We start from the raw sequence: 27,967 nt of genomic DNA on the forward strand, positions 1-27,967 counted from the left end.
GTAGGTTTTTACTATCTGGTGAGCCTGATTTATTGTTTTGCAAATCCAGAATTGATTTCTCTTTTGACTGAAAAATGTTGTAGGTCAATTTTGCTTGCTTTGAAGAAGAAAACTCTGCACATTTATTTATTATAATATACTTGTTCCCCTAATCTCTTGAGTTACTGACAGCTTGTTTTGGTATTACAACAGTAGCTTCTTAATCTTTTAACTACTAAAGTAGAGAAATCCAAGTAATCTCACCTCATGATTTTTCTCTCTGATGTGGTAGAACAAGAGCTCAAAATGTAGCTGCGTCTTACTCATTTTACAATATGAATGTAGGAATTAAATTGTAACAGAACAAATAAAAATGCAAGGGATTCAGATACCAGTATTTTCAGTTAAATGCTGAACATATATTGGTATGGTTGTATTAGATACTTTATTCTAATGTATTAATCTTTTGTCTTCTGCAAGCCTACATTTATTAATTTCCATTTTGAATGCTTTTTCCAGTTTGGCATGTGTTTGGGAGATCTCATTGACTGTTATCTGAAGCTGATTAAACTGAAAGTGATTCACATTCACTTTTTTGGGGGTTTTTTAGGGCTTTGTATGTTATAAGTGGAAACTGTTTAGCTTTTCTTTTTAGTACAATTAACTGGTAAATATATGTTCTATATAAAAATTTGGCTTCTGTAATAAACTGGTCTGTATGTCTTCATTTGAACAGGAACAGACCTATTACTCTTTCTTATTCCAAGTATTCTTGCACCTTCAGAAATATTAAACAAGAAATACCTTTCTGCAAAGTATTGTGCTCTTTGCAAGTACAGTGGTATCATGACCTGTTTCTCATTTAGTCTAGTTTGCCACATTTAATTGCTATTAACCTTTGCAGAAACTGATCAGTGTTCAGACAGGCATGATTTTAGCCCCAGTGCTCAGCACCTATAATGGAGAAAAATGTATTTCTGCTGCCTGCCTTTTGCTCCCAATGTCCATTACTGTGAATAATTAGAGAAACTGTCAGAACTTCTGCAGCCTGTTCAAGATCCAGAATGTGAGCTTAATGCTGTTCCCCACCTTTACTTCACATTTTGCATATTTAATCTGATCATTCTTGACGTAGCTATTACATGTGACAAGCTCTTCTCTTCTTTAGTCATCTGCTGCAGTTTAATTAGCAGAGTGTTCTCTCTGATCTATGTGCTTTGCCCTCTTGCAAACCCAAGAGAAACAGTGCTAGAGTCTTGTGCTCATTTGCAGACACAGCTTGGATTTTTGTAATGAGGTGGAAGAATATATCAGGCTTAAATAAAGTTCAGCTTGAGAAAAGGTGCCTTTAAATCAAACAATTCATGTCTTTATTTTTTTATTTGCAGTTGAGAATCCGTTGCTTTTTTCTCACCCATGTAGGCTGTATGTGTAGTGTACAAATTTACCTGGAAATCAGAAGTTGCAGGAATCTTTCTAGGAAGACTTAGTAATATGCTAAAGATAAAACGGTTCCAAAGAAAGAAGAGTCTGTTGTTTGTGCAGAAGAAACAGCAAATATAATAAATATAAGACATTACCACTTCTTGGACTGCTTTTTAAAATAAGCTGTTAAAGTTGTAGTTCTCTGACTTTTTCAACCAGCAGGATGTAAAGCCTTTTCCTGGAGGAGGATTCTCTCCCAGAAGAAAAGGATTGGTAGGCTTGCTGCTCTGTTTAAAATCACTGTTTTGTTTAAAATTACCATTGTGTGGACTTCTGCCATTCTTGTCTCCACATTCCTTTTACTACATGTTATATTAATTTAAGAAATTAAGGGTGTCATAGTCACTTCTACCACTTCGTGGCTGTTTTGGTGGTGGTCTACCTATGCTAATAAACATGCCTGTTTTTCTAAGATGACAAATCGTTTGAGCCATGAAGAGGTGGAAGTGACTATGACACCCTTCATTTCTTAAATTAATATAACAAGATACTCAAATGCTTCAGAATTTTTGTGCTGTTTTGTTGCAATTTTGTTTCTTCCAAAACTTTATTCCTTAAGAAAGGACACACTTCATGTGTTTGGTTGATATAAAAACCCACCAGTTTTGTATGACTTGAAGACGTCTGGAATCCTCATAGCTTTAGCTTTTGGAACTCCTAGACCAGTTAAACTGTGTTTTCGGAGAGGGATAAGCTGGTCTGTGTTAATCATGCCAGATGAGCACACACACAGTGGTGATTTTGTGTGATTTAGTGATTTTGCCACAAGTTCCTGCCATCATCTACTCAACGCTAACTTTCCATTTGCTCATGTTCCTGTAATTGACCAAAATGTAATCATTTGGAGCAAAGAATTTCTAGCAGTACTGGAGAGATCCATAAACAAAACAGATATATGCATATATTTAATACTAAAGTGTGTGGTTTAGAAATGTAACCCTGATTACAGTTGGCAGCAAGCCCAGAATAACTATCCTGACATTATTAAACGACGTTGTTAGTCCCAGTGAATTTGTGGGAGGATGGAGTGTGTAACCTTTCGCAACTGAGAACCAGGTCAGGATATTTTTTGAGATGACTCCACAATTGCCTTTCTTCTAGCAAAAAACCTCACTATGCATTATCAGCCCAATCTCACCCTGGCAGCCAATTGCTATCTTTTGTATAAGGGGGGAAATAAAAGGAACAGTTGGTCTCCAGGTCCCTTTTGGGAGACCAGACTACTTGCAGAAAGGTCGAGGGGCCTGAAGGAGTGAGTGTGATTTCACTCCCACAGCAGAGCTGAATCACAGAAAGAAAATGTATGTGCTCTTCTTCCCAGTGTACTGCACCTCAGTGGTGTGTCTGTTCATTTGTGGTTTAAGGCCAAAGATGGGCATCGGTTCCTTACTGCTGCTTGTTAAAATGATCTGTAGAACTTGGGGATGGGGATTGTTCAACTCTTGTGGTTTTGTACTGTGTCACACAGTTTTTTAATTTCTGTTTGGCAATACTGGAACTGCTTATAATTGTAATTGTGAAAGCAGTACTTTATACAAAATCATTTGGTTTCAAATTAAAACTGGGCAAGTTGCACTTATTTCTGACAGCTAATGTCTGGCTTTCCCTTCTTCCTCTTTTAGTGGCAAATCCCCTCTTTTTTACCATGCTTTAGTGTGTAATACTGTATTTATGATTCATTGAATCTCTGGAACTCATTGTGACAATTCTAAGAGTCAGAGGTACAGCCAGTAATAATAGTGAAGTTGTAATGTTAAAGGCATCCTTTATAATTTGTTAATTATCCAGACTTCTGAGCTCAAAGGCCTGGCACTTTTATGCTCCATAACTATGGTACCAGCATGTGGGTATATAGTTATCAGTCTCTTTTCCTTAGGAGCTGAGGCCACATAATTGACTGTGTTACATCACTGCAGGGCACTGTAGGGGTCTCAGACTACCAATGTGCAGCCATGTCCCTGGTCATCAGTCTGGACTGCAAGAAATACACTCCTGGGTATACGCAAAGGGCAGATTAAACTGTTTCTTTCTCAAAATACACAGTATGGGCCTCCATCCAAATAACTTGGATGACTGAACCATGGGGTCAGCATAGGCACAGCCATTGAGGCCTGGTATGCCAACAATTGCTGTCAAATTCTTTCTGTAAAGCAGCTTCGACTAACCTCACTTTGGCTTTTGAGCCTTCCAGGAATGGTATGTTTTACCAGGGGAGAGTGAAAAGCATGTCTAACATTGTTTATAAGAATGAAGAATGTGTGGTTGGTTGGTTATACAAGCTGGAGAAACTGGGCACTAAGTGACTGAACCAAGATAAGTAGGATCCATCCTCCCTCCGTACAGTTCTCTGTTTTACACAGAACACTTAGGAGTTTTACCCATTCTGAAATGAAAGAAATAGTTGGAGTCCAATGCAATGGGACTTTTTCTGTGTTTTCCAGATTTTCCAAGTTACCCCAGGGCAATGTATGAGAATTTTAAGTTCTTGATGACTGTATACTGTTTACTGTAACTTGTAATTAGAATAGCTGGGAAATATTCTCACACTGAGATACGGTGCTCATTGTTCTTGTTTGACTATTCCCTTGTTACACAGTAATCTCTTTGAGGTGCACTGTGAGGTCAGCTCAATACAGAGACATTTGCATTCTTCATGTTTGGATTAGGCATCACAAAAGGTTAAGAACTGATCTTTATAACCTGGCCAAGAGAAAAAGTACACTGAAGAGACTGACTTTCCATATCTTAAAAGGGTAATATCAGTACATACATAGTGTTGTCATTCTTGTACAGTGCCCAGGTCAGAAGCTGCTATAAGGAACACACAGTATGGTTTTTACAAATAATTGAACTGAGGAAGCTGTACCCTTAGGATACTCCACACTTAATGTTACTTTGACATGTGCTTGTCTTTTGTTGAATAAAGTGCCTGTGGGGCAGCCAGTAGGAGAGTGCAGGTGTGTCCATGTAGAGGAAAGCATCTTACTCTTTTTAAATCAGTTTCTCAAAAGAAACAAGGTGGAATGTCATATGTCTATGTGGTAGGGTATCACACTTGCCAGAAACTGAAAGAACGAACAAAAAATGTAAACAATTTTATCTTAGCAAATGACTGGCAGTGAGCCAAATGTCTTTTAAAAAAAAAGAGGGCAGGGGAGAGGTTGTACTGAACAAATAAGTAGGTTAACTAGGACTTAAATGTTAATTTGGCCCGCGTTTGTAGTGGAACTGTGTTTTTGAGACAGATGCACATGAATTTTCTCAGTTAAATCCTGGTCTGCCTGAGTCTGGTATTTAGCAAGTTTCTCATGTTTTTGGCACTATCTGTATAAAACATACAGCACATATACTGTTATATGTGCATCCATTTTTGTAGATCAGCTAAATAATTCCTAACTCTTGCATTCAATACATCTTTAAGATGAAAGGGAAAATGATCTAGGAGTTGGAGTTCCAAAAATCTTGGTTGAATGTACCTGTATTTCCACCTTGAAGTGAGTCAGTTTTGTGCTGCATTATCAAATTGCAGAATAGAGCCAAGATACATGAAAATAAAACTTGTGTTGCAGATTACAAAGTGTTTATGCTTAATAACAAAAATGCATACGGAGGAGAAAAAAAAAAGCTGTTTCTAGGGGTTGTTCTTTAAAATACTTTTATTTTTTCAATAGGATGATGACAACACTGTACCTTCTGCTCCTGATCCTCCAAGTCTTCTCTTGCGTGAGCGTGGCACAGGTTTCTGCTTTGATTCCAGGTAGATGTTATCTTTTATTGGTCTTTAGGGGCATGGAGAGGTTTCTACAGAACTGGATTTTTTTTTTTACTTAAGGGTGGGGGGTGGAGGTGAAAAATTACTGAGCATTTTCAGTGAAATGTTTGGTTTACAATTAACTGGCAGAGAATATGCTGTGAGACTGGGCAGGCTTCTTGTGCTATACCTTACTTTGATGGAATTTGGACAATTTTTTTAGTAAATGAATGAGTAACTTTTGTTTTTTCCCCTCTCTTGCCAACCTAATTGTGAACCTAAGTTTAGAGTTTTTATAAAGTGTTACGTTTGCTAAGAGCAAGCATTTATGAGCAGAGAGAGTGGTTTCCCATGAAACTGTTTGGCCATTAAGGCATTCAATAGATTTGTATTCAGTGGTTGTTGGAATTATGTCAAAATCATGTCACTTTTAAAATGCCAGGTTATTTTGGAATTCCTGTGTAAAACCACTCTGTGTATTGAGTGAGTGCTTTCAGCAAAAACCTTTAAATTTACAGTTCGATACTGAGATACAAAGTCCATTCAAATTGAAGTTGGTAGTAAAGCTCTTAAAGCAGACCCTACTTTTTAGTTTTCAGTAACAGATTAAATAACTGTTTCCTTTTTTCTCATGAAGTTTTGATGTGCACAAGAAATGCCCTCTCTGTGATGTGATGTTTCCACCGAACTACGATCAGAGCAAGTTTGAGGAGCATGTTGAGAGCCACTGGAAGGTGTGCCCCATGTGCAGCGAGCAGTTCCCGCCCGACTACGACCAGCAAGGTTTTGAGAGGCACGTTCAGACACATTTTGATCAGAATGTATTAAATTTTGATTAAATACTTTGTTTTGCAGTGTAGCTTAAAAAAACACCACTTTGAGTAGTCCACCTACAGAACGAAACCAGTGCAGCTTTCTGTAACAGTGCAAACTTCTGATTAAAAGCTCATGTACTCTAAGGGGAGTGGCAAATTGTGGCTGTAAGTTGCTGTAAGCTGCTGTGGGGTTATCTTCTATCTCTGTCTAACATTATTCTAAAGAAACCCACAAACCTCCACCTTACTGTGTATGTAGCTATTTATTCCCCTACTTAGTGGAATTTCTAAGGACGCAAGAATGACTTAGCCTCAGAAAAAGAGAGCCCAGCTTCATGGTGCTCTTCAGCTACATTTAAAAGTCACCAAACACCTGTGGTTTTTCTTAACCTTGATAACTGAGGTCCAATTAAAAATGTAATAAACAGGTGTTTCTCCTAGCAAATCCATGTAGATTTTCTGAGTAACACTTAAATCAGAAAGTTATGTTACTTACCCTGTGAAAATAAGTTTTCTAGTACACTTCTGAGATGTAGATGCATGTACTGTGAGATTCCAGGCTTGCAACAAAAGGAATGGCAAATACTCAGTTTTACATAAAGAATGTTTGCCTTAAGGGATAACACTAAATGAGATATGTTATACTTTAAGGCAGTGTTTTTGAGTTGAAAGAGACTGCTGTGCTTAAATGCCTAAAAGTAATTGTTTAAAAAATAATTGCCATTATGTTGCAGTTTCATTCAGTAGAAAATATTGTTCTATTTTCACAACAGTGGATTGTGTTCCTTTTGGCTTAGGGCTTTTAAAAACCTTCTGCATTTTAACTTTATGTATTTCTTTCCAATAAGTAAAAACATGTGTGTATATCTAAACATTTTATATTTACTTTAACTGTATTAGGTAAATTTGCTTTCCACTTGTTGTACAGTAGTCTTGTTACATTAAAAGCAGAATTATTCATGGAATCAGTGGTCCTTTTTTCCCTGCTGCTCATTTTGAAATAAAACAGTGTAGACTTTACATAGAGCAAATGATGATTCAGCCTTGTATGACAAAGAACAGGTTGCTCTGAACATCTATTTATGTTCTTTGTTTGAGAGGGAGACTGAGGGATTAAGGCTGGGAGTAGCTTTTGTTGTCTGCAGTTCCCTCATGAACACATGCAATGTCCTGTTCAATACAGGATCTATGAAAAACTGCATGGCATGACAGCAGCTACTCATCAGTGCTTGTGTGCACTTTGCAATCTAAAGATTTTTATAACTGTGAACGTCATGTCAAGAGATGGCCCAAAGTAAAATCTGGAAGTACCAAAAGCATTTAGTCAATTTCATGAAAACAGTTGGAACAAGCTCCAAGAGTTTGATAATACCAAAGTAAAATAAACAAATAAAAGACTATACACAGCCCAAGAATGTAACTCTTTAGGTTAGGAATGAGGAAAGAAGAGTCTTTTTTAGGTCAGAGGCAGTTTATTTTAAATGTGATTTGATTTACATTTATAAGCAGCTTTCCTGACAGGAATTCTTTAAGTTGCCTTCAGTTCTAAAACAAACCTCTGTCACTTTCAAACTTAAAGTACTTTGTCCCCAACAAAACATATGAAAATATAATTTAAAGCACACTTTTCACAGACACAGTACAATACATTCACTATACACAGTATAACAAAATAGTCCCATCTTTACCTGTTTAATAATACTGTCACAATGAATAGGTAAATAGAAACTGGAATTTAATTTTTATAGTTGAAAGGAATTTACATGCAACAATGACGTTTTACAACTGTTTAGCTGTTGAACAAAGTCGCCCAGCCTTTAAGTTCTTGCACTAGGAGCAGAGCCAAAATGTATTTGTTGGCCAGATCTGTTGCCAAAGCTGCAGAAGGTGGGAAGTGGCTACTTGGGGCCTGGTGTGTACTAGTAACTCTCATGTCTGGATCATCCTTTAAACCTGGCTGACAGCACTGCTGTCACCTCTCTGAAAGCTGAGAGTGATACTTCACTTCACTTGGGCTGTTCTAAAAGCTTATTCAATAGGATGATTCCTAAGGGGTTTAATAAGACTTTGCTGGAGAATAGGTAATTGTCATCCTTACAAAGTTTCCCTTTAAAGCTTTGGGGGGCAAAAAAAAAAAAAAGGAAAGCTCATGCCTCCTTTATGTGAGCTTTCTTTTGCACTTAAAAGAACAGGAAGTAAGCCAAGGCGATGACTGTGTTTAACACTTTGAGTTCCTCCCTAACCCTTGCCAGGCAAATAAGTGTTCCAGGCCAGGGCAGGTGGAGAGTGCCCACCTCTGCTCCCAGCCAGCTGAATTCCAGGAATAGCACTTGTGACAGAAGAATGCTCAAGGCAGGATGGCAAGCAACAAATGTTCAGGTATGGTCCAGACACGAAGCGCTCTCATGTTGGCTTTTAAGTCAGTCTCTGACCACCTGCTGCAAGAAGCACTTAATCTTCAGTAAGGCTCATATGTCATATTTCAGCAAAATGAATCGTAAAGCTAAACAGACACATCCAAATGGAATGCAGTGACCTACAATGAGAAGCAAAAAATGCACAAAGAAAATCTCAAAACACAATGAACGTGAGGGAGAGGCATTGGAACTCCCTTAGCACAACTAATGGACCTCCTTAAACCATGTGCAGAATTTTTCATTTTTATTTGCAACCACAGGCACATGCTTGTACAGTAGTTGCAAGAATTGGCAACACATAAAACGCTAAATCTGTTGGCAATAGAGAACTACAAAGTGCTTCAAAACTTCATCTGAGATGAAGATAATTGTTTCTCACACACACATAAATTTGCACTTAAGTATTTCCAAGTGTCTTTCTAACAGATAGTTCAGGGGTAAATATTTAGTTGGACTGGGATATTGGTCCTCAAAAGTTTGATGGGCATGAACATAATATGACGTCTTGTACAGAGAAAAAAAGTAATTGCTAACACTAAGTGATTGTTTACTAGTTTGAATGGCAAGATTTTCAGCATTTCAAGAGGGAGGAAAAAAAAAGATTTGCAAGATAATATAAAATACAGCAAGCACACCTTTTTATGTATGTTATTTAAGTATGAAAATATTTTTAGCATATTATGTTAAACATTCTTTCTTATTTATATTTCCATTACCTAAAAGACTTGCTACTCCACTGATAACTCCATTATGTAAGGCATGTTAACTATAGTTTGACAAGGGCGGTACTGATTTGGTTTTGCACGCACATTAACAGATGCATCAAAAGTCTTCATCACATTACAATCTTGAAAGGATGTCATTGCCAAGCTCTCCTTCTCGCGCTCCTGTTCAACACGGCAGTACAACTAAATATGCAACGTCCCCCTAGGTATTTTTTGTTGTTTTGGAGAAAAATGTTCTGAAGAACCCATAGCTTTTATAGCACCTTATCTCAAAGTAATGAAAATGGGTATGATGATAACATGTGCAAATGTACAAAATCATTAACTCTACAAAGATACATCATTCCAAAATTACAGAAAATTTTAAAGCATGCATTTAACTTTTTTAAAGGGTTGCTGAATGCTTCCCCTGAAAAAGGTGGCTGTTCTCAAAATCAGCAACTGCTGGTGAGGATTTCTTGGCACATTTGTGACCAGCATGTTATTGCTGCATCTTCCTGATAATCTCAGCAGACACGGGGGGATGGAAATTGATTGTGTGGTGCCGCAGGCCCTGAGCTGTCTTGTAACTCTTTCCACAGCGACATTTGAATGGTTTGCGTACTCGGATTTGCGTCCTGTGGCCGTTCTTGGCGTGGTACTTTATACCGTTCACATTCTGTAGGTGAGAAAGTAGGATGTTAGTGGGCAAGAGGTCTCACTAGCTCAGCTTCCAATTAAAAACAAAAAATGGATCAAAATAGATGGATCAATTCATATAGGCAAAACCCATACAAACTGCTAGGAGCTCCAACTGGGTGTTACGCATGCGCTGTGCCCTCAAGGTACCAGGTGGGACATGGAGGAGAATAATCTGTGTGGTTCTAATGTACAAAACTTACATCCCTCGATTATACTTAAATGAGGTCAGTTGGGTAAAGCATCGTGCTAATGACACCAAGGTTGGGGGTTTCATTCTTGTATGGACCATTTGCTTAGGAGTTGGCCTTGATGATCCTTGTGGGTCCCTTCCAACTCAAGAGTATTCTGTGAAATCCTAATTTTTATCTCACAGCATACAGCACTTTCCAGAGAATACCATGTAATAGGCTCACACATGGATGTTCTTTGCTTTCTGACATCTTTTTTCATATAGCACTGACAAATCTTATTCAAAGGTTTGTTTGCAAACAAAGAACTGGCATGAAGACTGAAGTCACACTTCTTCAAAAAGCTGAGGCTCCCCCCATGGTGGGTCTGTTCCATTTTGTGTCATTGTTTCTAGATACGTCTTTAGGCACCAGCAGATTCTGATAGTTAACACATTGCCTCCGAAGAATTAACTGCAGGGAATGTTTAACTCCAAGAGTTACTCAGGACACTTAAGAAAATAATCCAGAAAAGCCAACCTCAAAATAGCTATTGTTTGGGAATATTCCACAGCTAAAACTAGATCCCAACGAGCAAAACACAGCACTACAACACATACCCATTACACTGGAAAGGGCAGGAAATGGGCCACACTTTTGCTAGATCAACCAAAACCCTTACTAAACATACATCAAAACAATTCCTGTCTTCCTATATTTCTGGCAAAACAGAAGAAGCTATGGGGATCTGAACAGCTGTGATGATACTGCTTTGTTTAGTACACTGGAGTCTCTCATCTGCTGTCACTACAGTGCTTGGATTTTTGTATGAATAAGGCAAGGCAAACTGTCTTTCATTTGAGCTTCTCTTAGGATGATACCAGCGAAGATACCAAGACAATCTGTGACAAAAAGAGACAGCTCCAAGGCTCCACTGTGTCTTCTCTGAAGTTTTTAGATATGTATCTCATAATTTTTTTAAAAGCTATTAAAAAGGGGGGGGGGAAGTGAAAATAAATTAACAGACTGGATATTAATTAATGCACTAAATTAAGTTTTAGGGATTTTGTCTTTGCTGAAACACTGCCTGGTGTTACACACAACAGCAAGTCCCCTTGGCTCTTTAAGCAACAAGTTCAGTTTTATCAACACACAGCTTACAATAAGTGGAAGCCCCAGCTTGGAACTCACAGAAAAATAGTCTCAAATACAGCCTGGAAAAAGGGTTACAACTTTAAGTTGAAAATCCAGCCCCTGAATTGTCCTTTACACCCTTAAAACTGATGAACAACTCCTGCACTCAGTCTCCTGAGATGTGGGAGCCAAGAACCTTCCACCTTCAAGACAAACCAGACACAGGAACATGAGCTATCAGTGCAGGTTATGTCTGGTTGCACAGCACTCAGAGGAGGCAGAATGTTGTACCACCACAACTGCAAGAGCACATCAAAGCTACGTATCAGCCTTTAAACCAGTAAAGGGAATTCCCTGCAAGTAATCTGAGATCTTGAGGCAGCTTTTCGAGGGATTTGCATACAGTGGCAACCTCCAGCACCCACTCAGCAACAGGACTGTTGGGGTGAGGGGGCAAGGAATGTCACTGGCTGGTACCAGCTCTGTCAAAAGGCACCCTGTCAACATCTGAGTACCCTTCAGGACCTGTGCTTTCAAAACAGGAGAAAATCTGGGGATGACACCTGCTAAACTTTTGCTATTGCAATGAAATTTTAAAAACAAAGCTGCCCTTAAGCCCTATTGCCATATAATAATGATGTTTTCCTAACAAAAACCTGTTTAGACTTTTCATTTTCCTATGTAACCACTTTTCCTTTTAATAAGTATCATTTGCTACAGATGCCATAAATCTGCAATCACAAATATCCTTGCTATTCTCTGCCAATGGTATTCTTCTGATACAGATTTTTTAACAATCCACTCAGCCCCAGTACCCTACATGCTTTGATCAAGGGGGAAAAGTACTTTCAGGCAGAAAAATTTAAGGAAATGCTAAACCAGCAAACTACGTGGGATGAACTGGGCCATGGAAGGTTTGAAAAACAGCAAACCACGCAGAGCATGAGGAGCTTGTGTAATTTGTGAAATTTGACCTGTACTCCTGTCTAAGTGGAAACTTGTTACCGTGGTCTCTTCAGCACTCTTTCCACTGCTGCAATGTAAAAAAACACTTTGTTGTATGTCTGGGCTGAGTTTGCTGAGGTACAGCAAAAACCATGGCCAAACTCGTACATCACTTTTATTGCTTTGGTTACTCAGGTTGCTCACTATTTACTCTCACAAATAATTGAGGAAGAAGTTGGCAGTATAGAAGGGCACTCTAAAGTCTTAAACAGGAGGAAACAATTATTAACCTGGGACAAGATGAGAAGGTGATACAGAAGTTTAGACTGCCACTACCTGGTTTGCATGGACACAAGGGCTCTTGCACAGCAGGACTCATAAAGCCACTAACCCACAGAGAGCCTGCCACCCCCTTCAAATAGGAAAAGAGACGTCAAAAGGATGGTTTGTGCAATTTCTTGTTTCACCCTTGGACATTCATGTCTGGTTTTGTACTCCAGGCTCTTCCTCCTGAAGTTTTCTTTGTGGGTCCAATTCCCCTATCCAACTTGCAAGCTCTGGCTTGCTCCTTTCTTTCAAGTAAATTCCCTCTTTTCCCCTCTCTCACTTAAATATTTTCCTTCCCTAAGCTCTGCTGAGTCTCACCACTCTTAGATCAGCCTTCCCAGGGATTTTCCCCACCTGACAGGCCTAGAACGCTCATCCTGTTACCTCCAGACAGACAAACCCAATGGCTTGGCAGTCTTGGAAGGTACCACTTCTCTTGCCCAAGGCCAAAGTTTGTATTTGCACAAACTAGAAAAATTAGGACAAATACTCCTGGGTTTTCTCTATACTAGTATATATGCATTATTTGTGGGGTTTGTTGTATCTATATTTTATGTATCAAACTTTGTTTGCTCTTTGGATATTGCCTGAATAAGTTTATCATATACACATTTTGAATGTCCTTGTCTCAAGCTAGAAACCACCTGGGTGGTATTGGATAAAAGGGAAACTAATTACCACCATCACAAATCCCCATTTTAGCTCCTACAGGTGGCATTTTGCAAAGCACGTTAACTACTTGATACCCACACATTTCTGGACACAGCATCTAAATGTGGATGTAAATCCAAAATCTGGTGAGGGTAATCTCTGCAGAAACATAGATAATACCTTTAGGTTCCTTTAAATCATGCAAATGATTTTCTAAAAATCAAATTTCAAGTAGCAAAGATAAATGAATCATAGGGAGAAAAAACATATCCATAAATGGAAAACTATAAAATAATTATAATTTAAGTCAGTAAGCATAATTAAAGAAGAAAGCAAGCTTCAGAAAATAGTTCAGAGGCTTGTGTTTTAAGCATCTGAAAGTCAGTGTGTTCCAGGTTGTTTAGCTGTTTGTGATAATCTCACAAATGTACATAACATTAAAAAAAAAAGTGTGGATTTCTTTCCCCCCCCAGAATCTGTGGCTCCTCAAGAAAAAACTGTGCCACAGTTTATAGAGTACCAATACATATAAGCAAACAATTTTTTAAAGTAAAAATGAAGTTCCTACAGCTGCCTGTGGGGAAGTGCCAGGAGATAACTGCTGGGCAGGAGGCCAGCAGGGCCTTCTGATACACATCTGGGCTTGTGTATAAACATGTTCTTGTTATAGTTTCCATTGTCCACCCCAGCCCATTCCCTGGGAGTATTTGTTGTACTCATTCTTGTCTTATTTACCTTTCAATAATGACTTTTCAGTGCAGAGGCCATCTTTTATCCTTGTACATTGTTTGCAAAATGTGCCACATCCCTACTGGGTCCTGTAAGCAGTACTGTAATACAAATAACATCTCTAAAAATACCACTTCTGCTCCTGAAACCTACGTCACCTAAGGCCAGACAAAAGAAAACTGTGTATTTCCTTTCCTCCTCACTCCCTGAAGGAATGCATCCTTTCTCAGCTGTAAAGTAAGCCTGGCAATTACTGTATGTACATGTCCGTGTTCCTGTTTGGAGCACTGTAATTGTTTTACAGTCCTGACTGTGATTATCCAATACCCACCAGAAAATCCCAGTGCTTTGATCACAGGACTCCCTACCCAGACTCTGCAAATAATTCATCAGAGAAGGGGGTTAAACAGAAGGAAGATAAAGAGGAAACAAGAAGCACAGCTGACATAAAGTTAAAAGGAAGGAAACAAAGATAAAAATGTAAAAAGAAAAAAATCAGGCTGAAAAGAAAAAAAAGAGGAAACAGAGCCCGCAGAAAAGAGAAATGAAGTGAGGCAGAGTTTAAGGAAATGTGCTCTCCTATCAGGACTAAACAGAGGGGAGTCTCTCAGGAAAATACGGTACTTTTTATTTGTTGCTGCTCTCTGTCAGCCTCTCTAGGGGTCCTTAATTTGTTCCTGTCCGACTGCTCCAACATTAACAGTGTACAAGATACCCCTTAGAGACAGTCCTCATGCATTTGAGATGAAGGTAGTGAGATAGCAGAAGCAGGCACAAACAGCTTGCTTATTTGGGCAATAAAAAGACAGAGGGTTGGCAGTCAAACAGAGAACAGACAGGATACAGCAAATTACAGGGTTCTCCTTCTAGCCTTGGCCATTAAGTGAATGTTTTCTGCAATGTATAGATGCCCTCTGGGCACAGCGACTTCTAACAATCACCATGGCTTGTTTGCTTCCTGAGCCAGGGATTTAGCTTTTATACCATACGCTTCGTCTGGCACAGCTTCTATTGCACGCAAGGGAAGTACTGATCTTGAAATACATGGGTGTATCTGAAAAGCAATACTTGCAAATAATCTGAAAACATCTTTCCCTCTGCACTGGCCCTGGTGTTCAATTTTTTCTATAACTGGAGAATGAACACTACATAGTTCAGGATAATCTCTGCAAGAAGATTTGTATGTGACTAAGAAATGAGCAGAGTACTTTCCTGCCCATGTTTTAAGAAAAAGTATTGTTAGTATTACGTGATCTGTACAGGAATACGAATTTTGTGATTTGCTGCTGTGGGGGCTGCCACAGCCCAGAGCAGCTGCAGCATCGCTGAAACAGGTTTTCATCCACTGTGTGGTTTCATGCACAGTTTATTCATTCTTGTCACAACTGTTTTATCTCAAATGCTATTGGTCTTCCTATGTTTCTATTTCATATTTCAGTTCTCTTTTAAGTCCCTAACTAGTATAAAACCAACCTGACCACTGCAGCTTTTTCTAGGGTGTAAGTCAGTGGTTGAATTTTCCAGTAGTTCATACAAAAACTTCTGAAAATTACTTAGAGGAATTGTGCTATTTCTGTTCCCTAATCTGAATGACTGGAGAGTACCATACTGAAGTCCAAGCTGTTCAATACAATTCCATGTATCTCTGCACTGATTTGCGTGAAGCAACACTCCTGTCCCTCACATCATCACAGCATGTTCCACATCAGCCAGCTCAAGGTTCAGATTTAGAAATGTTTCACTTTCATAAAAAGACACAAATTTCTCACGAAGGAGTAATTGAAGAAGGAGTAGGGTGGGGAATTGTTTCCCAGCATGTCATGCAGAGGCATGCAAGCCCTGCATGTGGGGTCACTGATGGTTGTACAGATGGGCCACTGGGACTTGGACACAGGACTGAGTGATGCCTCAATTTCTCCAGGACTCTGCCTTCCTAAGATGAATTCTGACTTGCAAGATGTTAACCACCACATCCTACACATCATCTTTAACACAAAATGTACCCTGTGCACGTTCTCACTAAAGAAGAGGCAGTATCTCTCTAGGAGTTAAGCAGAAGGAATTAATTCTGGCACAGATGGGCAAAAGCTTTTTATTTTGTGTCTCTGAAAGGGCCCCAACAGATTACTTTGCTTGTAGTGCCTCCTGCATTCTGCAGTAATTTTGCCTAAACAACAGAAAGGTTGTTAAAAGGTGTAAAGCGAAAGAATCACTGTATGTAAACCATCTTGACAGACAGGGTTGCAAAAGGCATCCCCTTGTAAAACTGCCAACTGGGCTGTGCTTGAGAGGAAACCAGTGAATAAAATATTCTGCTAAAATATCACAAAAATAATCGTGAAGTCTCTTAAATGAGAAAGGTGCAAACTGATTTTAAAGGCTTCCCCCTGACTACACTAGCAGGAAATAAGGTAACTCTGCACTATTACTTACCTTATATCTTTTTTTACATCCAGGAACAGGACAGGCAAAAGGTTTCTCATCCCCTCCATTCATGCACATTGAACTAAGGATAGCTTCAGAGCTGATAGCACTTTCTGTAGTCCAGGACTCATCACTGTCTGATTCTTCATAGTCCACTTCCTCCTCATCATATTCACTACCTAGAGAAGAAGGATAGTCAGATAAAAAGAGAATAAATAAGAGCACAGCAAGATAAGCCATTCTGCATTTATTACATCAGTTAGAATGACTGGTAATTTCCCCACTTTTGTGTTTTCTGGAAGACAGTTATTTTTAATTTTATAACCCTATCTTTCTTGTAGTTATTTATTCCTTCATAAAGACACCACTGGTTCTTTTTCTAATAACCAGGACAGGCATTATTAATATATCTTCATAAGCTGTTAACTGCATGGCACACAAAGTTCAAAGGACTGATTTTAAAATGCAGTTTCATTGCTTCTCAAACACCAGGATCCTTCCGTCTTTCCCAGTGCCCGAACAGAAAATGTGCTCCCTCCCCCACTCCCAATTAAAGCTAATTTTAAGGCATTTCTTTATGTAATACAATACTGAAGAGTGTAATTCTACAGATCATAAACAGTGTAAAATAATATGTTGACAAGTCCTAATGCATTTACTAGCCCTTTGGAATTAATAGGAATTATAGCACAACATTAATAAGAATTATATTGTAGCAATTATAGTTGTGAAATTCATTCCCTCAGGTGTGGGGATAAATTGCATTGTGTGCCTGCCCTGAACAGACTGCATTATGTTCCAGATATGCTGCAAAAGCCATCTGAGCAGCTGGTGCTGAGTTTATTTATTATTTTTAATTGCAATAACTATTAATGAAATCCTCTGAAGAAGTTGAATGTGAAACAAGAGAAATTAGAAAAGCAGAATTCCAACTATAAAAATACACTAAAAACCAAAAAAAAAGCAGGGGAGGGAAAAACCCCAGCTGATTAAAAATAAAATGTATGCACAGAGGGAGAGCGAGGGAAAGCTGAGAGAAACTTCTCTGGTGTCAGCAGGAGATGGTGCTGTGTTTCCCTACCCCTTTCTTCTTTCCCTTTCCTAGCTCTGCTAAATTTTGTCCTTTCTGCTGAAAGACAATTTGGCTCCGAATGCTGGAATAGTTCCCATTATTAAAAACAGTTATGTGACACTCGCATGGCTCTCTTTGCTTCCCTCATATGCCCTTGCAGTGCACGCCTCTAAGCAGCTCTACGCACTGAGAACAAGATGCAGACACAGATGCCTCACAGCACTTTAAAAAAGAAACGTCCCAAATTCATCGGGAAAACCCATGCTGCAAAACACAATGGGTTCTTCGGGTTTTTTTTTGCCTCTGGTGAAACTAAATACACACCCATCGACTCAAAATTTTCCCTTTGGACTTCCCCTCCCCCAGTATTCCCAGTCAGACTCAGCACTGAGTAACAACACGTGTCAACTGGTAGCTGCAAGCACTCAGAGCTCCTGAGCTTCAGTCAGACACTGCAAGTTTGCTTACAGATGTCAGGCTGTCCACGTTTCTTTCCTGTGGCTCTCATTCGTACAGGGTGGTGCACAGATGAGGGAAGATGGATGGTTTCCCACCAGCAACAACAGCCGACATGAGTGCACGCACAGGCTCTGCAGCACATCTGGAAAACTCTGCCCTGCTGCCTGCGACTCCTGATCCCACACCGAAGCAGCGAAAGCCAAAGAAAGCATTATTGACCTCTTAAAATATTTCTGAACTCTAGGAACAGTTAACCTAAATTGAAGTTAAGAGTTGTTATAGTTTAATTAACTAATAAAAAAATGGAGGCAAACCCACAGCTCTGCTTCTACGATTTCCTGCCCTTGATTATATCGTGATGGAAAAAATTCCTCAAGCTATTCCTTTCAAACATTTTAGCTCAGTGGGGTTTTTTTAGCAAATGCAACAGAAAACCCTATTGTAAACACGCACATGCACTCCTAGGATGACCAAATATACAATACTGAACACTGATACCAAAAATCTCTGCCATTATTTCTGCCAAAATTGCTCCCCTTATGAGCCTCCTCAAGAGGGGATGATTTCCTCCAAAACAGGCCTTCGTCCTCCCAAAGAAAGCATCATTTGAGATGTATGACATATTTTCAGGTAACCATTCCTTTTAGTGGTAACAAGGAACCTGCTTTTATAAAGCAACTATCAGTGCTCTATAAAACTTAATATGCAATACGGTATGTAAGGGAAGAGATACACAGAACAGGGGGGAGAAACAGCATCTCCCTAGGTTTTCCCAAAGGAATTAAAGGGCAGCCTTTTAATTTCTCTAATAACTTTGTACAGTAAGATCCAATTCTGTAAGAACTTTTAGCTGTACTTCACTTGTAGGTAGACTCAGTGATGGAGAGAGACAGAAAAGACCAAAATGTGTGCATAAGAATCTGTAAGATCAGACCATCCTTATGGTGTTTTTAAAATTGGCTTATCTGAACAAAAATGCAAGATTTTGTCTAGTGCAGTCAAAGCGGTTCTTTAAATAATATAAGCAAATGCTCCATTGTCTTAAATCTTTAAAGCCAGACATCACTACAGATTATGACAAGCTTTTTGTATGAATGACCCTAAAATATGTATTTCTTCTTGCACAATACTAACAGTGCCATATTACTTCACACAAAGCTGGAACTGGGTCTAGCACTGCTTTTATCTAAGTGTCCTATTTAACTCCATTGTTTCGACTTTCATAAAAAAAATTAAAAAATCCCCAAATGTATTTAAAATGGTCTTGGTATAAGGAAAATGCAAAAAAATTATTGCTTTGAAAAAAAATCTTTAGCAATAAAAATTGAACCTTAAAATAATTATGTTGTTTCAGTTGTCAAAGAAAAACAACACTGATTTAGTCACGCTTTTAACTGATTTTGCCTCAGAATTTAATTTCCTCAGTTGTCAGTGTCTAAGAGCAGCAGCTCACATGGTGCCTCACTGACTGCGTGCAACACATCAGAGAGGGGGGAAATAAAAAGAGGAAAACCAAAAAGCACAACCCACAGGTTGGTGCTGCCGTTATAAACAGCCCCCAGATGAGGTATTTTAATTAAGTAGTGTAAGGCTGAGGATGGTGGCTTTGCAAAGCCGTTCCCACGCTGAGTAGGAGTCCCTGGCCCTCAGCTACATGTCAGGTGTAGGAACCACAACCAGAGCCGCTGTCGGCCCTGGCTCCTCTGGCAGCTTTCCCAGGGACCAGCAGTGCGCAGAAGGGGAAGTGCACAGCAGCACACTTTGATCAAGATACAGCTTGCTTGCTTTTAGAAAAAAAACAACCTCAGTTGGTATTTCACAATTATATCTGTAAATATTTACTTTTTCAAAGGGAAAAAAAATAATGAGTACCTTTGCATCCTAACCTATGGCCTGTTCCAGGGTGTAACAACAGCATGACTTGGGCAAGTATTTGCACTAACTCTTCAGAGAGTTCCAAGAGAGCTGGATCACCGATCTCCCCCTTGGATGCTGCCACGCACATGGAAAACAGGATGTTCTGCTGGGGCACGCTGCCCTTCTGGGGAACTAAGCAGAGCTGTTCCTACAGCATGTGTGCTAATGGCTTTACAGTTTCTCATTGTGCTTGAAAGGCAAATTGATCATTCCCCCATTAGTACTCAAAGGAAAAATATCAGATCTAGGCTTCAGAAGTCTAAATGGCAAAAAATCCTCCTCAAAACTCTACAACACAATGTTCTCTAAGGCAAAGCATCTAAATATCTGGCTGATAGAGAAGCATGTGCTTTCAGCAAGGCAGTGTACAAATATACAATATTATTACCATAACTAAATGCTAGTTCCACAATAGCAAGAAAACTGCCTTTTCCACCTCTCTCCTCTGGCAATGCTTTTTCTGAGGTTCCTTGCTAGCTCATTGCTCTTTACCATAATATCTAGTTTAATCATCTGTCTTTTCTTCAGAGACCCTACGTAGTTCTACCTCAGCCTAACCTAAACCACCGCTTTATTATCCAAATGACTCAGTAACATCTTGATCCTGAGCCCACGCAATATTCCCTCAGTCCTGGCCCACAAAGCCATTTCCCCACTCCTCACTCCAGTGGCCTTGCCAAAAAGCTCACTTCATCTGTGTTGCCCCCAGCAGATCAAAAAATTGAAACAAAACAAAGGCAAGGAAAGAATGCTAATTTAGGGCTTTTTTTTTGTGGGAGTTGTTTTGTTTTTCCCTGCAATTTTCCATGCTGAGACAATGCCAGTACTTCTCAAAGGGGAGCTGGACTACACTGGAGGAGATGGACTTGAGGTGGACACTTCTAAGGCACAACTTGCATAGAATGCCATATTGGAGCCAGGTATCACATAAAAGTACTAGTTATGGGAAGACAAAAAACATACCAGGTCACAAAGAGTTCTGTCTCCTGTAATTTTTTTTCTCTTGGCAAGTTATTTCTCTTGTAATTTTCACTCTGCATTTAAACAACCCAACACAAATGAGAAAGCTGTCTGCATCACAGCAGTTTATTTGCCAAAAGTAAAGACATGCAAAAGGGATTAGGATTACTGCTCGCAGGGTAAGTAGCTTTGTACTGTCATAAAAAGCAAAGTTATGCTATAAAGACTTGGTCTACCTCTCCTTCCAGTCAGTTTTGTTACTGAAATCAGTGAGAACATCCCTTAATCCTACAGCAAAGATCTCACCTCTTGAATGTGCATCTATTACTTTTTCTTTTTTCCAGTAGATGAAGTCTGTAATTTAAATAGCTCAGAAATATTTTGCAGAGAGGCAATCATTTGACAGTCTGGAATAGACAACATCTCAGCTACACGGCTGAAAATATCGAGCCTTATCTTTTATATTTCTGGGGTTTATTCAGAATTCACACCACTGTAGCCAAGATAAATTCTGCCTTTTGTGTGATTGAACTCATTCCACCATGAGATTTAGAGAGGATTTTTCCAAGAACTTTGAATGAATCTCAGTTCCAGCAGGTGCACATCATTTGTAGTTATGTCATTTATTCAATCTAAAGACTTCTATACTGTGCCTTTAAATATAAAAAGACAAAGCTGATTAAAACCAACACAAGCTGTGTGTGCCATTACAATGAGTAGGATCTATCTTGACCTCTGATCAAGAACATTACAAATCCTTCCTTTCTCCTCCCATGAAGAAAAACAAATGCAAAACATCCTTGCCAATTATTTTTGTGACCAGAAAGCATACATTTAAGTATACAATGAATAACTATGAGCAAATAGCTTACTGCAGTGGGAACCAACATTGCTGGTGTCACTGAAAGTTCATAGTAATTCCAAGGATTTCTCATAAAAACTCAACTTCACAGTTTGTCCCGTGTGGGACTTGCAGTTTGTATTTCATAGAAACAGTTTGATGAGAGCACTTCTTATGCTAAGAACTTTGCATTTCCATATATTGCATCAGCTTCCTAGATAAAAAAAGTGAATTACTGATATTATATGAATTTTGGTCTAACACTAAAGCACATTTATGGATTTGTCAAACTTCTTCCCTCTGTGCCCATGGATTCACACAGCCTTCTCCCTACTCACACCAGAGAGATTGTTCCCACAGCTGATACTCACTGCTGATCTAAAGATCTATCAAGCAATTCAAAAAGAAATATTATTCCTTTATATAAAGCACAGGAAATAAATGCTAGGGGCAATGAAATACGAAATAGTTAAATAACAAGCGTCAGAGCCGCTATGCAAGTCCCCACTCTAGAATCTGTAGCAGGACTCTCCCAGCTGTGAGCTGGTATGGGTGGCACGATGCACTGGCTCTGCAAACTCTGGCAGCAAATTTCAGACACTGGATCCTCCAGACTAAGCGAGGGGCTTTCCTTTGCTTGCTTGTTTTGGAGGGAGAAGGGGACTCAGAGGACAGTAAGTGGTTTAGAGCTTTTGTGAAATGTCAGTTCAGATTAATTTCTTGCCTCTGCAAAAATACTTCTATCATTTATGTCCACAAAGATGATGTAGACACAGATGTAATACAGCTGAAGAAAACTCAGAGTAGTTTAAACAGAGCAATGTGCAGTGCTACAGACACTGGTATTTTAGACTGCAAATGCAATTCCAAGTGTTTACATACACAGTGAGCACCAGCTACACCACTGTGAAGGCTGGAACCTTTCTTCAGCCAATGGATGCACAAGCAGTTAGGAGTTTTCTCTCTTATCCCAGTAAATACTTCTGAACCTCACTTCTGGGAGGGGAGGGGAGAGGCAAATCTGTTCTCAAAGCCACTTGCATGCTTGGCAGCTTTGCTGTCACTAGAGGCAGCATGGTTATGGTTTGTCAAATGGGCACTTGCCAAGGCTGGCAGAGGCCTCCATCCCTCTGCATGATCACAAAAGAGCCATCAAAATAACAATTACAACTTATTATGGCCTTGGCCTTGCGCCAAGCGGGGTGGGTGGTGCAGGGCACTCCTGCTGGCCACTGCCTGCCCCTCGCAGCGGGTCCCGCGGGTGTGTGGTCTGCGGCAGGCGCTGAGGCTGCTGTCACACACGTGCACACCAGGAGCAGTCCCTCATCCTGCCTTCAGCTGTCACCGCTGCCAGCAGCCTCTCTTCCTCATGACACTAGTCAGAGCAGGATTTGGCCAGAACAATGTCTTCTGAGGAAACCACCCTTCCTTTCAGTCCTTTCCTAGCTCAGATCAAGTATTGAGCACTAAATAACAAGCTGTTTAGGATGCATTATTACTCAGAAGAACTAATTTTCTATTGTCTCTGGCTGAAGCAAGGCTCAGTTGGGGAATAAGCAATGAGAGAATTTGAAAAATGTACCTCATGTAACAATGTGAACATAGATTCAAAGAACAAGTATGGATTTTATAATTATTTTTAGGCACAAGGTACTTAAAAGCATTAAGGAATATAAGTTCGACAAAAAATACTTTTGTTTGTTTGCAACATTTGAAGAGTAGCTTTCAGACTGTGGGGTCTGTTATACCAAAGCAGGGAACACTTAAGCAAGGAAAGATATGGGTAGATGTTTCTGGACATCCTCTCCCCTCTCTCACAGTTGCCACAGAAATGGCAATTGTAACTCGCACAGTCTCAGTCTGAAAAGATACTTCCCACAGCTATTTTGGAAGGCAGTATCTCAAAAAAGATGAACTCACATGCAGTTACACACCCAGATTAGAGCACCTCGGTGTTTTAAATGAAATGGTAGATAGGTTCAACATTTCACATCACCTGAAGTTTTCATTTCAATGCACAGTGTAAGTTCATGCTGAGTTTTAAGAGACTGAAAATGTATTCCATTGCAAGACTTGAATTCATTCTGTAAAGCAGACAAACAGTCCTATAGGCAAAACAGAAACCTGAATATACTGTATTTTGATATAGAATGATGGTGGCTGAGCTAAGCTATATAGGAAATCACCTAAAATCCTGGAGGTAAAGCTAAAATCATAAAAATACAAAATAAACATAAAGGCTTTTGTTTAAAGTACTATTAGTATGATATTAGTGTCAAATAGTCCTATTCACTGTCAGCAAAATTGGGAACTATTTACATGTGAGATCTGCTCTCCATTTTGGGCCACAAGAGAAACAGAACTAACAGCACTCAGGTTAAAAAAAAAGAAGTCCTCCAGAGCCCAAACTGGGGTTGGTGGAGCAGCTGGATTCTATCTGGCCCTACGAGCAATTGTATGCCATTTTATTTCTTGATATATCTCTATCTTGATACTGGTATATAAAAAAACAGTCTTTAAAACTAAACCACTGTAAATCCCAATCCAGAGATTATAAATACACCAAAAGCATCTTGCACACCTATATAAGCATATATGTGACAACTTATTGAATGTATAAATGTATGCAAATAAAACATACACATGACAAACTAAATAAGGAAAAAACCCCAACCACTTCCAATTACTTGTGGAACAGCAGCTAATCACAAAAACATGCATGTAAAGAACTGATTCTGGAAAAAACAGTCAACTGATACCATGGCATGTGTTTTGTAGAACAGGACTTTCTGAGAACGTTGCAGAGGTGCTAAAGCAAATTGTTATAATGTCACTGCACAATGTGCTGTTGAGGTTTTATGGTCACACTGTGCCAATAGTCTCGGGAAGTTATTTTGCATTCTTATATAAACTTTTTTTCCCAATCCTGTTTTCCACAAAAAAGGGCTTTCAATAATGTACAATCTTTTGTTTATACACAGCACAGAAAAAACATGATAAACCTAAGAACACAATCTCTACTTCAAACATATTTTAAAACTAGATTTCTACAACTTCATGTAAACAAGAATAAGCTGTTAAACCTCACCAAAAAAGACCATAACCTTCCTGTAATTAAATGGCAGTGTTTTACATGGCACTTTTTAAAAATCATGAAAATAAAAAAAGTAAATAAATCAATCCAGCAGACCCCTCCCAACTTGAGGCTTAACTTGCAAATTAATGTAACAGTAATAAAACCTATGCCAGCTGGAATCCGTTCTTTTTCTGGCTTTGGCATGAGCAGCAAGAGCAGGTATATGTTTGAAGAAAAACAAAGTAGGACATTTTCCACCTTTAGTCACAGGATGTTAACTGAACTCTGGCAAGTGTTTAAAGATATTCTCAAAATGCTCAAGAAAGAATTAAAACCAGTTGGGGCTGAGAAAAAGAAACAATCCATCCTTCCTTCCCCCCTTCTCTCCCCCCCAACATCTGTTACAAACTTATACTCCAAAAACCACAGTGAAGAACAGTCATAATTAATGTTATTTTTGTTTTTTAGTTGTTAGGCCTACATTCTGAGGTTAGAAATACAAAAATACAAGTTCAGGGCACTATTACTGTACTTAAGGATTCTCCTGATGCATATAATAAAACAGGTTTTGTTTTCTCTTCCTTACCCCTTTTTTCATTACCAAAAAAAAAATAGAACTGGTATCAGGAAACAGTTTCATGTTTAAGATAAAGGATTACAATAAAAAGTACCTACATAAATGAACTACAGTATATGAAGCCATGAAAATACATTTGAGACATGTTTTATAACATTGGGTTAAGCATGCTTTACAGCTGTACGAAAGCTATCCAGCCACTTACAATACAGACCATAAAACTCCTAATGCACACGGTCCTTACCCACCCTGACTGCTGCGTGCTTTGCCTTCACCAGTGAGCAAATCCAGTAAGAACGCGCGGAACTACGGCCAGGCTCCAATACACGGCATTGCTGTCACTGTGCAGGTAGCTGAGCCGAGTTCAGCTATGTGGGCATTTCCAAGATGCTCCTGGGCTGGACCTTAGACCCTTGTCTGAATGGCCTGCCTCATGCCAAAGGGACAGGTTCAGTGAAGGTTACCCATGGAGGACCAGGGTGCAGAGGAGCTGCAGAGATGCAAGGCACCTCAGCGTCTTTTCAGCAGCTTTCGGCTGAGAGAATTTCATGTTTATGAAGACCAAGAGGGTTACAAATTCCCTGGCCAACAACGAGAGAGGCAATGGCAGATTCTCCACTTCAATGTACTAAAGGATGGGAGGATTTATCTGCATGAAAATACACTAATTGCTTCTCTATTCCTCCTTTTAAATGCTTTGACCATCCAGTTTTATGAAACACCATCAGCATAATCTGAAAGCTACCCCTAATACTCAGAATTGCCACTAAGGGCTAAAACATCTATCTATTACTGAGTGAGAATCAAGGATTTTGTCACTCTAACTACATACAAAATCTACAGGAAAGATCTGTTATGTTTTTTAATTAATCCCGCTTTGTGTTTTTGAGAAAGAAATTAATTTTTAACCTGAACATAAAAACACATTCAGTGGGCAGTCATGTCTCCTCTCATTCTTAAAGACAGATTCTGATAAAATAAACCATGCATAGTACATACTGTCACAAACATTTTTTTGAGGCTTTCACTGTTTCAGTTGGGTCTACTAAACATATGCTAGCAGGTGTGAGTTCTTTCAGATTATATATCACTGGGCTGAAGTTGAAATCAAAGTAGTTTTCAATCTGTTATTTTCCATTGCTCCTTGGCTTCTTGTATCCTTTGGCATTAGAGGCAGAAGTGCTTGGAAGCTGCTGTGAATGGTGATGTCAGACTATATATGGAAAAACCTCTCAAGAGGGAGTCTCTGCTAGCATGGACAAAGCCCTAACCTTCATCTTCAGCAAGAATTAGTGTGGTATCTTCCACCTGCCAGGCCACAAGAGCTAAAAAGATAAGAGGATCTGTGGTTTTAGGGGTTAGCAAATGTTTCATAGTGTTTAGGTCAGAAGCTACAAACAACTTTGTTCTTCCTAGATTTTTACATAATTTTGATGATCATGTACTGGCTAACATCAACTCATAATAACACCATTTCCCCTGCGAAATAAACCTCTCTGGACTTTAAGTCAACGAGTGTGAAATGGTATGGTAGTCCTTGCTTTTTATTACTTCTGATTTGCTTTGGCTACAATGCAAGGAAAACTCTAACATTTGCTTAAGTTTCATCATCTTCAGCATACTGAAGTGCTGCCTAAATGAGAGGGGGTTTTTTTACTGCTAGGCACTGAAAGCATTGCCACTGTCAGGGTGCAGTCATATAGCACGGGTAGACCTTGAGCAATTTTTTCAGTCCTTAGGCACTACGATGGTACAAATAAATCCTGTTTAATGTTGCAGTGTAGTATTTTACACACACACACGGATATGTATATGTGCATATATACATACGCACAATTTAAATAAGCACCTAAAAGCTCCCTGTGGCCAACTTCTGTTCCTATCCTTTACAAGAGCATTTGTGTTTTCAGTTAGCAATTTTCAAAATAATTAGATTACTTACAAAGCTGAATAGTAAAAAAAAAAATAAAATAATCCTTCCACCAATTGGCCTTTGCCATATAAACACACAAACATGAATGCCATCATTGTTACCCAGAACCACTGAAGTACCTCTTTGAGTGTCACACTATTGCTACAGTAAAGCAGCTATGCCACAAGCTGTGAAAGGCAGGCACAATGTGTTTTCCACAAAACATATTTTTTTTTCACATTTGGAGGAAGAAATGCCTATGTATAACAGGGGTGTTTCTACACCAAAAAGATTTCTACTCTATCACAAATTAACACAGAAATAATCTTTACTTTTAAGTTTCTTGTACATTTTTTGTTCTCGACCCTGTTAAAAACAGTTTGCCAGGTTAGACTACTACGATGGGGATTATAAAACAGTTCCTGTGCTTGGAAGCACTTTAAATCTACAAGCCATGCTTCTATTGCTGCTTTGTAGCTCCAACCCCAAAACTAGTGATGATTTTATGAGTTGCTATAGTCTAGACAACTCAGTTACTTTTCAATTAAATTGTTCCTTGGGGAGAGTACTGTGAAAATTCCCATACAGTTAATTACAGGTATGTGCAATTAAAATACAATTCTACAGCACAGTAGCTTTCCAATTGCCAGTGCAATTTCTGTCTGTATCAAACAAGAATGCTCTGAAGGGGCTGGGAAGATGATGCACAACAAGAAGATTACGTGTAAACCTACCTGTAGTGAACAAGATGAGAGAAATAAAATGTAATGTTAAATTTTTGATATGACTTTTCCTCTGGCAAGATTCAGAATTCTACTGGAAAGCACAAAATCTGACAACTGAGTCAATCTTCCCAAAACATGTTTTTATAGCAAACTGGGCTCAACACATTTTTACTGCCAAGTTAAAGAGCAAATAAGAAA

At 39.1% G+C, this 27,967-nt stretch overlaps 2 protein-coding genes across 4 annotated transcripts in view; one reads left to right on the top strand and one right to left on the bottom strand.

The window, feature by feature from the left end:
* TAX1BP1 (Tax1 binding protein 1) overlaps nucleotides 1-6,995 on the top strand; it is a 51,745-nt gene extending 44,750 nt beyond the window's left edge. For all 3 annotated transcript variants that reach the window (XM_071560999.1, XM_071561002.1, XM_071561000.1), the window contains 2 exons: nucleotides 5,136-5,221; nucleotides 5,853-6,995. In XM_071560999.1, coding sequence (XP_071417100.1) covers nucleotides 5,136-5,221; nucleotides 5,853-6,054 — 288 coding nt within the window. In that variant the 3' untranslated portion in view covers nucleotides 6,055-6,995. The remainder of the gene's footprint in view (nucleotides 1-5,135; nucleotides 5,222-5,852) is intronic.
* A 487-nt stretch (nucleotides 6,996-7,482) lies between these two features.
* JAZF1 (JAZF zinc finger 1) overlaps nucleotides 7,483-27,967 on the bottom strand; it is a 186,821-nt gene continuing 166,336 nt past the window's right edge. Inside the window, exons 4-5 of the mRNA XM_071560109.1 lie at nucleotides 16,240-16,409; nucleotides 7,483-9,830 (exon numbers count right to left, since the gene is read on the bottom strand). Of these exons, the coding sequence (XP_071416210.1) occupies nucleotides 9,654-9,830; nucleotides 16,240-16,409 (347 nt within the window). The 3' untranslated portion in view covers nucleotides 7,483-9,653. The remainder of the gene's footprint in view (nucleotides 9,831-16,239; nucleotides 16,410-27,967) is intronic.

Source organism: Pithys albifrons, chromosome 7, assembly GCF_047495875.1.
Source record: "Pithys albifrons albifrons isolate INPA30051 chromosome 7, PitAlb_v1, whole genome shotgun sequence".
Taxonomy (NCBI): Eukaryota; Metazoa; Chordata; class Aves; order Passeriformes; family Thamnophilidae; genus Pithys; species Pithys albifrons.